Source organism: Haliotis rubra, unplaced genomic scaffold, assembly GCF_003918875.1.
Source record: "Haliotis rubra isolate DU_JTF1 unplaced genomic scaffold, ASM391887v1 Scf185, whole genome shotgun sequence".
NCBI lineage: Eukaryota > Metazoa > Mollusca > Gastropoda > Lepetellida > Haliotidae > Haliotis > Haliotis rubra.
The window spans coordinates 965,842-979,497 of NW_025765836.1; the positions used below are offsets into that span (position 1 = coordinate 965,842).

Sequence of the window (13,656 nt, forward strand, 5' to 3'; positions counted from 1 at the left end):
TTTTATTTTATTTTCAAGTTTGGCCAAACACACCGTATACTTTCCTTTGAGTACTAGTTTATATAGACTGCAACATCACAGCTCAATTTAAAGGAATGATTATATGTCACACATGCATACATTGCATAGATTTAAAAAAGTATAACGAAAATATTGTGCAGAAATGATACCATTATTGTGTCCTCTTGATTGTACTGTTCAACCATTGTGCCCTCTTGATGTTACATATTACCTATTGTGCCCTCTTGATGTTCTTCGTCATGTGCCTATTCGACTATACTGTGTCCTTTTAAGTTTCTTTTCAACTATTGTGCCCTCTTAAAGTTAATGTTCAACTATTGTGTCCTCTTGGTGTTAACATTCAACTATTGTGTCCTCTTGATGCTAACATTCAACTATTGTGCCCTCTTAAAGTTATTTTCAACTATTTTATCCCCTTGATGTTAACATTCAACTATTGTGTCCTCTTGATGTTTACATTCAACTATTGTGCCCTCTTAAAGTTAATGTTCAACTATTGTATCCTCTTGATGTTAACGTTCAACTATTGTGCCCTCTTAAAGTTAACGTTCAACTATTGTATACTATTTATGTTAACGTTCAACTATTGTATCCTCTTGATGTTAACATTCAACTATTGTGTCTTCTTGATGTTAGCATTCAACTATTGTGCCCTCTTAAAATTAATGTTCAACTATTGTATCCTCTTGATGTTAACGTTCAACTATTGTATCCTCTTGATGTTAACGTTCAACTATTGTGTCCTCTTGATGTTAACGTTCAACTATTTATCCTCTTGATGTTAACGTTCAACTATTGTGTCCTCTTGATGTTAACATTCAACTATTGTATCCTCTTGATGTTAACGCTCAACTATTGTGCCCTCTTAAAGTTAATGTTCAACTATTGTATCCTGTTGATGTTAACGTTCAACTATTGTGTCCTCTTGATGTTAACGTTCAACTATTTAATCCACTATTTAATCCTATTGTGTCCTCTTGATGTTAACATTCAACTATTGTGTCCTCTTGATGTTAACATTCAACTGTCGTGCCATCTTACAGTTAATGTTCAACTTTTGTATCCTCTTGATGCTAACATTCAACTATTGTATCCTCTTGATGTTAACGTTCAACTATTTTATCCCCTTGATGTTAACATTCAACTATTGTGTCCTCGTGATGTTTACATTCAACTATTGTGCCCTCTTAAAGTTAATGTTCAACTATTGTATCCTTTTGATGTTAACGTTCAACTATTGTGCCCTCTTAAAGTTAACGTTCAACTATTGTATACTATTTACGTTAACGTTCAACTATTGTATCCTCTTGATGTTAACATTCAACTATTGTGCCCTCTTAAAGTTAATGTTCAACTATTGTATCCTCTTGATGTTAACGTTCAACTATTGTGCCCTCTTAAAGTTAACGTTCAACTATTGTATCCTATTTATGTTAACGTTCAACTATTGTATCTCTTGATGTTAACATTCAACTATTGTGTCCTCTTGATGTTAGCATTCAACTATTGTGCCCTCTTAAAATTAATGTTCAACTATTGTATCCTCTTGATGTTAACGTTCAACTATTGTGCCCTCTTGATGTTAACATATTACCTATTGTGCCTTCTTGATGTCCTTCGTCATGTGCCTATTCGACTATACTGTGTCCTTTTAAGTTTCTTTTCAACTATTGTGCCCTCTTAAAGTTAATGTTCAACTATTGTGTTCTCTTGATGTTAACGTTCAACTATTGTATCCTCTTGATGTTAACATTCAACTATTGTGCCCTCTTAAAGTTAATGTTCAACTATTGTATCCTCTTGATGTTAACGTTCAACTATTGTGCCCTCTTAAAGTTAACGTTCAACTATTGTATCCTATTTATGTTAACGTTCAACTATTGTATCTCTTGATGTTAACATTCAACTATTGTGTCCTCTTGATGTTAGCATTCAACTATTGTGCCCTCTTAAGATTAATGTTCAACTATTGTATCCTCTTGATGTTAACGTTCAACTATTGTGCCCTCTTAAAGTTATGTTCAACTATTTCATCCTCTTGATGTTAACGTTCAACTATTGTGTCCTCTTGATGTTAACGTTCAACTATTGATCCTCTTGATGTTAACGTTCAACTATTGTGTCCTCTTGATGTTAACATTCAACTATTGTATCCTCTTGATGTTAACGTTCAACTATTGTGCCCTCTTAAAGTTAACTTTCAACTATTGTATCCTGTTGATGTTAACGTTCAACTATTGTGTCCTCTTGATGTTAACGTTCAACTATTTAATCCTCTTGATGTTAACGTTCAACTATTGTATCCTCTTGATGTTAACGTTCAACTATTGTGTCCTCTTGATGTTAACATTCAACTATTGTGTCCTCTTGATGTTAACATTCAACTATTGTATCCTATTGATGTTAACGTTCAACTATTGTGTCCTCTTGATGTTAACATTCAACTATTGTGTCCTCTTGATGCTAACATTCAACTATTGTATCCTCTTGATGTTAACGTTCAATTATCGTGTTCTCTTGATGTTAATGTTCAACTATTGTGTCCTCTTGTTGTTAATGTTAAACTATTGTATCCTATTAATGTTAACGTTCAACTTTTGTATCCTATTGATGTTAACGTTCAACTATTGTATCATATTGATGTTAACGTTCAATTATTGTGTCCTCGCGATGTTAACGTTCAACTATTGTATCCTGTTGATGTTAAATTTCAACTATTGTATCCTATTGATGTTAACGTTCAACTATTGTGTCCTCTTGATGTTAACGCTCAACTATTGTATCCTCTTGATGTTAACGTTCAACTATTAGATCATCTTGATGTTAACGTTCAACTATTGTATCCTATTGATATTAACGTTCAACTATTGTATCCTCTTGATGTTACTTTTCGACGATCGTGTCCTCTTGGTCGTCATGTGCCTTTTCGACTACTGTGTCCCCATTTGCGTTCCTTTTTGGTGTACGTAATTGTTGGAATGTTGTTGAAAGCGACGTAAATCCATACCCTCTCATTCACTTTGTGTTCCTGCTTAATTATTGTGATCTCTGTGTTGACGAAACACATCTTCGAGTTCCACTGAGTCTGTATCTACTACTGGCGTGTCGTAATCCGGCACCGGTTCTGAAGGAGGCCTGCATACCTGGCTGTAAGATAAAATAGGCCTTGATAAGCAGATATCGCACTCCAGGATGTAAGGAAAATCGGGATTGGGTCTGGTAGCTCGCCTATAAGTAAGTCGCATAGGTATATCAGTACTTGAACTATATATGAAGCATTGACATGATGTCATAAATATATGTTACAAAATCTAAGTATGTCGTTGTTTGGTATTATAGAATCGCACCCACAACCACATGCACAAACCGGAAGCAGTACAGGAAAGAGACCTTGGACGTGCACACATGAATAGGCAGGAGAAAGTGAGAAATGCTTGGCTTGCTAAAACGTTGTATGTTAGCATCTGTTGTACTGCCAATTCTCGACACGACTAACGTAAGCACAACGGGGGAATATCTTTGGTTGATAGGAATTATGCAGTCAGCTTGAGCTATGGCATCAACTGTGTTCATAAAACGACCAACATTTAGTAGTGAGTTATACGATCGCCATCTTGTGTTAGTGACATGAGAAAGAGGTGTTGCTTGTGTTATCTTGTGTTAGTGGCATGCTGAAAGATCTGAAGAGGTGTTGCCATCTTGTGTTAGTGACATGCATGCTGAAGAGGTGTTGCCATCTTGTGTTAGTGACATGCTGAAAGAGGTGTTGCCATCTTGTGTTAGTGACATGCTGAAAGAGGTGTTGCCATCTTGTGTTAGTGACATGCTGAAGAGGTGTTGCCATCTTAGTGACATGCTGATGCTGAAGAGGTGTTGCCATCTTGTGTTAGTGACATGCTGAAAGAGGTGTTGCCATCTTGTGTTAGTGACATGCTGTGAGTGACATGCTGAAAGAGGTGTTGCCATCTTGTGTTGAGTGACATGCTGAAAGAGGTGTTGCCATCTTGTGTTAGTGACATGCTGAAGAGGTGTTGCCATCTTGTGTTAGTGACATGCTGAAGAGGTGTTGCCATCTTGTGTTAGTGACATGCTGAAGAGGTGTTGCCATCTTGTGTGAGTGACATGCTGAAGAGGTGTTGCCATCTTGTGTGAGTGACATGCTGAAAGAGGTGTTGCCATCTTGTGTTAGTGACATGCTGAAAGAGGTGTTGCGTGGACACAACGAAATCGTCAACTTTATCCGTGGCTTAACCTTTTGAGATATGTTTTGCAATGCAGCTTAATGGTCGTATTATCATGCGATGGAGAGCAACATTTAGACCGATGCTATGAACAATCATCTTTTGAAAATGCACACATCACTAAAATTCATAATTTCACAGTTTACATCTTCAAATAGCCCAGTTTTAACCCGATAGAACATCTATGGCATCACTTGGAGTGCGGTTTGTAAACTCCTGTGCAGATCATCTTCAGTCAGTGTGGTAAAAGTCTGGATGGCACGGTGATCTAAAAGGTTGCTTAAGTCGTGTTTGTATCAATGATCGTGGGTTCGAATCCAAGCTTCGTTTTAAGTATGATCCTTGAATGGTTATGACTATATCTTTCTCAACAGAATGGTAAAAGTCTTCGTCATACCTTACTTTAACATTTCTTTGTTTTCAGACACGCAGTGGTGTAATCCATCTCATTCTCTCACTCAAAGGTGTTAACAGACAGGTTGGTCAATGCTGATATATTGTCGCTTTTCGAAACGGCGTTACCAAACATAGAAGCCCGGTAGTGTTGCTAGGTTTTAATGAGAATAAGACAAAACGTATCACCAAGTCTATAATGAGGGCATACCGTCCACGAAGGTTCGTCCCAGTCGGAGCCCGTGCGTATGCAGGATTTATCACGCCATCTGGAGAAGACTGAAACAATATCATATAACATGTATAATATGGCACCAAACAGGACGGTTATCGTATAGTTAAGGGCAGGACAACGCGTATCCAACAAACAAGAGAAGATGCAAACGGGAAGATGTAGAATAAGTGCTTGTGATACAGTTACGAACTTACAAAGTCTCTTGTTTCATGGTGTCGGTAATCATGTTGTGTTTCTTGGACATATGCTTGCAATCCTTCGTAAGTTTGACCATGCTTTGATTGACGGTCCTTGTCGACCAAACTGTACCTGTTGCCTTTTTGCTTGTACTGCTCAACTTCCTTCGATGAAACGCGCCACCTGGTAACAGCGGTCATTGTGCGTTAATACTCGTATGTGAAATATAATAATTTGTGTCAATCCGTGTTATGAAACATAAAGCTTGTTGCAGAAGAGCAGTTTCTGTAACAACAGCAGTGTGTGGACCGCTACGTCAGGGCCCCGAATGAAACAGGGGCATCCACCAATCACTCAAGAAATACGTCATTCTCAAAGTACAGGTGGACACTAAGCACAAAGCAAATCTAGATAAGGTCTCGCTGAATTTGTGTTTCAACAAATACTGATGACCCAGATTCGGTCGATGGCTTGGTGTGTAATTCTGAAAACGATATCGTACTTTTACTTGTTACGAAAAGAATGATCTGTCGAAATGGAGATATTTGAAGCGGAATGCGTATTTAGTTCTGCTAACAGGATGGAATCAAGGAAGATTGCCTTACGGAACGGACATAAGGGAAGAATGCCTTACGAAGGTACTGCTGATGCGACGTTAACTTTCCATTATTAACAATTTTCATTGACAAGGGTTATAGAAAAATGGGCCAAAGTTGAATATACAAGGTAGGTTGGTTGGTTGTTTAACGCCACCCTCAGCATTAATCCAGCTAAAATCTGTAAATAATCGAGTCAGGACCAGACAATCCAGTGATCAACATCATGAACATCGATCTACACAATTGGGATATGTGACATGTCAACCAAGTCAGAGAGCCTGACCACCCTATCCCGTTAGTCGCCTCTTACGACAAGCACGGGTTACTGAAGACCAATTCCAACCCTGATCTTCACGGGTGAGTGTTCAAAGCCTGGGTAAAGCTTTTATAATGTTTAATGGTAAGCACGTTGACAATACTTTGAATTTTGACGCATCAGTTCCAAAATAATATTTTATTAGTATGCATTAGTGTTTCACTGACTAGCTTTTGCATGTGTCGTTTGCGATTGGTGGGGCAGGATATGCGGACTTATCGAGAACACCCGGTATCATCATTATTTGATAGTGAATCTCAAACATATGCCCATGATACAGTCGAAATCGTACAACTGACGAGGTGAAAACGGGTTTGTCATGTGTATGCAGAGGATGACGTACTTGTAACAGCTGAGCAAGACTGTAATTACAGCAAGAACCAGAAGAGCAGTCATTACACCAAACAGAGTCATGAACGTTGTCTTCAGCTCGCTGTCCTCCCCCAACCGACTGTATTCCTTCTGTGGGATACACTGCGTGTCTTCCATGTCCTTCAGTGTGATCAACACTTGACACGTGCTGCAACAAACAGCTTTTCTTAGTTCTTGAAATGGTTATGTCAGTGTTAAACATACCCATGAATTGTCCCATATATGAAAGGGTCCAGAGGACGAATATCACTTCACGTTTATGTGTCCATTTTATGATGAAATTAGAAGGAAATACATACCTGAAAACTTGCAAATATGCTTAATATACTTGTATAAAGAATTGATTAATTGATTGACACGTTGATAGAAGTGGATCTGAACATTATTTCTGTGACATGTGTCAAGTCTTATTACGTCTTCCGTACACCAGAAACCAGGGTCTAGATTTTCGAAGCTCTCTTAGCGCTAAGAAAGTCGTAAGGGCCATACCATAACATTAACTTACGACTATCTTAGCGCTAAGAAAATCTAGGCCCTGAGTGTTGTGTCAATTATCATTATTGATATATTGATTTGTCAGCACTATAGTCATGAGTTGCATGAAGATCTGCATCACATCAGTCTGAGACTCGCATCACTTCAAGAATTTTCCGACATGGCTTGATTTACCTCAGAGCCACGTTAAACCCAACTCGCCACTCACTCACTCTCACCCATTCGGCAAGTCCAAGACCAGGATCAGTGTACATTGATTTGTCAGCACGATAGTCATGAGTTGCATGAAGATCTGCATCACATCAGTCTGAGACTCGCATCACTTCAAGAATTCTCCGACATGGCTTGGTTTACCTCAGAGCCACGTTAAACCCAACTCGCCACCCACTCACTCTCACCCATTCGGCAAGTCCAAGACCAGGATCAGTGTACATTGATGCCTATTTCTGGTGTCCCCTGTTGTGACGAATATAGCTGAAAACGGCGTAAGACGATACCCAATTCCCTCAGTCCTAATAGTTTTAAATAAATTGATAATGTTTTAGAATCGTTGGATGTGTCAATCTCAGGTTCATTTGAATTCATGTGACAATACTGTAACAACAGCCACGCCCAGTCAAACTGTACTACCCGAGCGTGCGCTGTAACAACAGTCACGCCCAGTCAAACTGTACTACCCGAGCGTGCGCTGTAACAATAGTCACGCCCAGTCAAACTGTACTACCCGAGCGTGCGCTGTAACAACAGTCACGCCCAGTCAAACTGTACTACCCGAGTGTGCGCTGTAACAGCAGTCACGCCCAGTCAAACTGTACTACCCGAGTGTGCGCTGTAACAGCAGTCACGCCCAGTCAAGCTGTACTACCCGAGAGTGCGCTGTAACAACAGTCACGCCCAGTCAAGCTGTACTACCCGAGTGTGCGCTGTAACAACAGTTACGTCCCAGTCAAGAGTGTGCGCTGTACCGGAGTGTGCGCTGTAACAGCAGCCACGCCCAGTCAAACTGTACTAGCCGAGCGTGCGCTGTAATAATAGTCACGCCCAGTCAAACTGTACTAGCCGAGTGCGTGCGCTGTAACAACAGTCACGCCCAGTCAAACGGTACTACCCGAGTGTGCGCTGTAACAGCAGTCACGCCAAGTCAAACTGTACTACCCGAGCGTGCGCTGTAACAGCAGTCACACCCAGTCAAACTGTACTACCGGAGTGTGCGCTGTAACAGCAGTCACACCCAGTCAAACTGTACTACCGAGCTGTGCGCTGTAACAGCAGTCACACCCAGTCAAACTGTACTACCGGAGTGTGCGCTGTAACAACAGTCACGCCCAGTCAAACTGTACTAGCCGAGCGTGCGCTGTAATAATAGTCACGCCCAGTCAAGCTGTACTACTGGAGTGTGCGCTGTAACAACAGTCACGCCCAGTCAAACTGTACTAGCCGAGTGTACGCTGTAATAATAGTCACGCCCAGTCAAACTGTACTACCCGAATGTGCGCTGTAACAGCAGTCACACCCAGTCAAACTGTACTACCGGAGTGTGCGCTGTAACAGCAGTCACACCCAGTCAAACGGTACTACCGGAGTGTGCGCTGTAACAGCAGTCACACCCAGTCAAACGGTACTACCCGAGTGTGCGCTGTAACAACAGTCACGCCCAGTCAAACTGTACTAGCCGAGCGTGCGCTGTAATAATAGTCACGCCCAGTCAAGCTGTACTACTGGAGTGTGCGCTGTAACAACAGTCACACCCAGTCAAACTGTACTACTCGAGTGTGCGCTGTAACAGCAGTCACACCCAGTCAAACTGTACTACCCGAGAGTGCGCTGTAACAGCAGTCACACCCAGTCAAACTGTACTACCTTAGTGTGCGCTGTAACAACAGTCACGCCCAGTCAAACTGTACTACCCGAGAGTGCGCTGTAACAGCAGTCACGCCCAGTCAAACTGTACTACCCGAGTGTGCGCTGTAACAACAGTCACGCCCAGTCAAACTGTACTACCCGAGTGTGCGCTGTAACAACAGTCACGCCCAGTCAAACTGTACTACCCGAGAGTGCGCTGTAACAGCAGTCACGCCCAGTCAAACTGTACTACCCGAGTGTGCGCTGTAACAACAGTCACGCCCAGTCAAACTGTACTAGCCGAGCGTGCGCTGTAATAATAGTCACGCCCAGTCAAGCTGTACTACTAACAACAGTCACGAGTGTGCGCTGTAACAACAGTCACGCCCAGTCAAACTGTACTACTGACCCGAGTGTGCGCTGTAACAACAGTCACGCCCAGTCAAACTGTACTACCCGAGTGTGCGCTGTAACAACAGTCACGCCCAGTCAAACTGTACTACCCGAGCGTGCGCTGTAACAACAGTCACGCCCAGTCAAACTGTACTACCCGAGTGTGCGCTGTAACAACAGTCACGCCCAGTCAAGCTGTACTACCCGAGTATACGCTGTAACAACAGTCACGCCCAGTCAAGCTGTACTACCCGAGAGTGCGCTGTAACAACAGTCACGCCCAGTCAAACTGTACTACCCGAGTGTGCGCTGTAACAACAGTCACGCCCAGTCAAACTGTACTACCCGAGCGTGCGCTGTAACAGCAGTCACGCCCAGTCAAACTGTACTACCCGAGAGTGCGCTGTAACAACAGTCACGCCCAGTCAAACTGTACTACTCGAGTGTGCGCTGTAACAACAGTCACGCCCAGTCAAGCTGTACTACCCGAGTGTGCGCTGTAAAAACAATCACGTCCAGTCAAGCTGTACTAGCCGAGTGTACACCACAAAGTATGATTACCCTGTTTTCGGATAGCTGGCATTGTCGGTTGCTGTAACTGTCAAATTTATGAGTTCATCGATTGTGCTGTCCAGATCATACTGGAGTGTCATCAGTCCTGATTCCGAGGACATGACGATGATATCCTGAAATAGATAAACACATACTCTAATGATATATTTCTCTCCGTTCTTACTCTCGATTTACTCGAGTATTGGTCCGGTTTAAGAATTACAGATTGATCATGTGAATATACTGAGAGAAACAATTAAAGGAACAAAGGAAATTTAAGCGTTCCTTAAATATTTTCCAGTTTTCATCACCAGCTTTGCATAGCGCTGTGGGAGGAAATCTGAGAATAAATGAAGGAACACTGCCATGAAGTAGTGTTCCTTCATTTGTTTTCCTCAGTATAGATCACTGGAATGTTACCGATGGCTCCCGCCACTCATAACTGCATAGAAAACTTACCCTGACGTTTCCGTGTATTATAGCATAGGATATGTTGTCCCCGTCTTTATCAACAGCTTTGAAGTCAGCTGGTTTTACTTCGGTTCCTTTCCGACTTGTAAAGTCTACTTGTGTACTGTATAGAGCTGGCAAAGGATTGTAATGATGAGAAGTCACATTAATGTTATCAGTTTATCATTTATGGTGGTGTTTCTACGTGAACATTCCACAAACATCCTTTTGCATATGACTTTTAATGGTACATTAAAAAGATCGAAATCACAAAAATGATACATGGTCACCATGTTTAAGAAGAATACCTTTAATAAATGTAGGTGGGTGTTCATTCGGGTCTCTGTAATGAACAGATATCGACACCAGTGTAGACTGGTAGGACGCATTTTCCGTATCTGACGACCACTCCAGAGGAAGACTATCCCTCGCACTCACTGAAAACTGCACAATTAAAGGATTTATGTTTAATGCTATATCTTATTATTTTTATCATTTAATAGTGCTTTTAACGCAGAAAATATTAAAATATATTTTGGTCAGTACTTATTTTGGTCGGGAAGAATAACGTAACTGTTGATTAGATTTAAGTAAAAAAACAATACTTTTGCCTTTTATTTTCACATAGACGTTCACCTTTTGGTGAATGAGTTTAGTTTTACGTCGCACTCAGCAATATTCCAGCTATATGGCGGCGGTCTGTAAATAATCGAGTCTGGACCAGACAATCCAGTGATCAACAGCATGAGCAGCGATCTACGCAATTGGGATACGATGACACGTGTCAAGTTTGTCATACCACTCTGGGAGGTATGTGGAAGTGAAGATGTTAGCTTTACACAAACACAGATACCACCGGCCTAGCAGTTATATGACTCACTAGTCGAGCCTTGGCCAGACAATGCAGTGATTGAGATCATGACTATCGATCTACTGGGATACCATGACATGCATTAATCACGTCAGAGAGCCTGACCACTCGATACTAGTCGCCTCTTACGACAAGCATGGGTTTCTGGAGACACGTCGTACCCGAATAGTCATAAGTCTATCGGCGTAGGTAACATGGTTTGTTAATACAGAGAAAGGCAAATTATATTTTCACTGTCACACAATCAAAATGCAGATTGTCAGTTCGGGAAGCTTTATTGAGTGATGGGCAGTGGACAAAGGCGAAATGGCTTGGATGATTATACATCATGACTGAGATAACATATCTTACGCTTAGCCAAGTCTTGTCATGTAAGCATGTATACCTACCTCGATTTTATAAAGCTCCTTCTCGTGATTGATGAGGGATTTGTTGACGACGATAGTACCATTTTCATGTAGCAATATCCTCTCATCGGTTTTAAGGGTTTCATAGGAAGTGATGGAGTTGCGATCTTCATCTTCATCAATACTCACCACGTGGCCAATCAGGCTACCAACAGGAGCAGTCTGAAAACAGCTTTGTGTTTGAACTGAAGAATGTGATATTTAGAAACTAGTGTATTGGACTTTGTAGTGTAAGACTATGACAATATATATTTTCTTCAATTTAACATTCTTACACAGTGACTACATACTTACTAGACACACTGAACAATGACTTGTATAAAAAGAGGACATTATCAGAGTGTGAGTGAGTGAGTTGGGTTTTACGCCGCTTTTAGCAATATTCCAGCAATATCACCGCGGGGGACACCAGAAAATGGGCTTCACACGTGGGGAATCGAACCGGGGCCTTCGGCGTGACGAGCTAACGCTTTAACCACTAGGCTACCCCACCGCCATGACATTTTCAGAAGGCAATTAGGGAACATTCTATGAGCCCGAGTTGAGTCATGTCCCATGTAAATAGTTTGTTGGCAGTGGTGACAAAATATTACTGAAGTGATTGAAAGGGGCAATGAATGAGCAGTTCGTTGTATATAACTGTTCGAAAAGTAGATTGCCCTACACCCTATCAACCCTATACAAATCAAATTGATGCAGGGTTACATTTATTAGTACTTTGAAACAAACCAGGAAACTGGGTTCGAGTGATACATGAATGATACGATTAAACACTGCTTCGTCAGCTGGTGTCCACATAAGCATCACCTTTCGTTAACTGAATTCCATCTGAACGTGTACCTACCTGGGTAACGGAAAAAGTTTGCGACCGTAATGTTTTGTTAAAGTAGGGCCTGTTGTCGTTGATGTCGATTACGTTGATGGTGATAAATGCAGTTTCGGTCTTGGGTGGATCGCCATCGTCAGAGGCCTTGATCCCTATTCTAACTGTGCTTCCGGTAGACTCTCTGTTTAGTTTTGCAGTCTGTCTAAAATCTCCTGTTGTCTTGTTGATAATAAAGAAACTGGAAAAATCTGGAAATATAGGTTGTACAAACAAAATAAGCTACCATGATGAGGGATTGTTTGCGCTGAAACTACGGGCATTTCGGGACTGACCAGTGCTGGAGGGTTGACCATTAAGTCAACTGAGGTTACTTCGTCTGGCAGATGATGTGATATAGATGGGGTATCGAACAATCAGGGGACAACTTCAATCTAACTTCATTCAATCACTACCTGTGAAGATTAAGGTTAGAATTAAACCTCAGCAACTCAGGCTTGTCGTAAGAGGCGACTAACGGTATCGGATGTTCAGGCTTGCTGACTTGGTTGGTCATCGTATCCCAACTGCGTAGGTCGATGCTCATGATGTCAATCACTGGATTGTTTGGTGTAGACTCGATTATTTACAGACCGCCGCCATGTAGCTGAGAAATTCCTGAGTGCGGCGTTAAACAATAAACAAACAAACAAAAAACAAATCATTCATTCAGTGTGCGGTTGGCCATTAGCGATATAGTTTGTGGTCTCCCTTGGACAAAAAACTCGATTATATGAACTGACAGGAAAAAACAGCAAAACCAACACACTGAACGGATAACAGAACTCGAAATCTCACATTGCTGCGCATGTAAACGAGTATAATTAGAGGCAACCTAAATTAAATTACATTTGTGACGTCATTTCATTGTCTGTTCGCTCCATTACTTTTCAGGAATGGAGCGATGTGTACCAGTTTCAAATTTAAAACTTCATTTTGTCCACATTTAATTTTGATAACAGAAATATTACCAATACTTTGAATGTAATTTAAGTAGGGTAATATTCTCGTAACTCTCCATTCATTAAAAATAACGGGCCTCGGCTCCATTATTTTTGTAGGAATGGAGAGTTACTCGGACATTACCCTCTACGTAAAACACATTGAAAAGAAAAGCATTGCTCGTTTTGTTTTGTCTTGAACATAAAAATAATAAAAGGTCGTGTTAGAGAGTAGAAAGAGATACCTGACGTCAGCTCGTAAGTACAGTTGCAAATGGTAACCTCCCCGTGTTTTCGATCTAAAGCCGTCATGTTCAGACTGGTTCCGTCAGGGCTCTCCTCTTCCCTGATCTGCATGGTCTGAGCCTTTGGAAACCAGGGTCGAGGATTGTCGTCTAGTATTTCTATGGTGATCTATAGAAAATATATATTAATTACCATTAAACTTTGTCTAAACTTACCTATAAGTTATATTTCCTGCGTTTTATT

At 41.2% G+C, this 13,656-nt stretch overlaps 1 protein-coding gene across 1 annotated transcript in view; it reads right to left on the reverse strand.

The window, feature by feature from the left end:
- Positions 1-1,967: 1,967 nt before the first annotated feature.
- Positions 1,968-13,656, reverse strand: part of LOC124273858 (protocadherin Fat 4-like) — a 29,058-nt gene continuing 17,369 nt past the window's right edge. Inside the window, exons 14-23 of the mRNA XM_046709178.1 lie at positions 13,413-13,581; positions 12,209-12,438; positions 11,347-11,526; positions 10,395-10,530; positions 10,096-10,220; positions 9,646-9,770; positions 6,326-6,502; positions 5,085-5,250; positions 4,867-4,934; positions 1,968-3,168 (exon numbers count right to left, since the gene is read on the reverse strand). Of these exons, the coding sequence (XP_046565134.1) occupies positions 3,054-3,168; positions 4,867-4,934; positions 5,085-5,250; positions 6,326-6,502; positions 9,646-9,770; positions 10,096-10,220; positions 10,395-10,530; positions 11,347-11,526; positions 12,209-12,438; positions 13,413-13,581 (1,491 nt within the window). The 3' untranslated portion in view covers positions 1,968-3,053. The remainder of the gene's footprint in view (positions 3,169-4,866; positions 4,935-5,084; positions 5,251-6,325; positions 6,503-9,645; positions 9,771-10,095; positions 10,221-10,394; positions 10,531-11,346; positions 11,527-12,208; positions 12,439-13,412; positions 13,582-13,656) is intronic.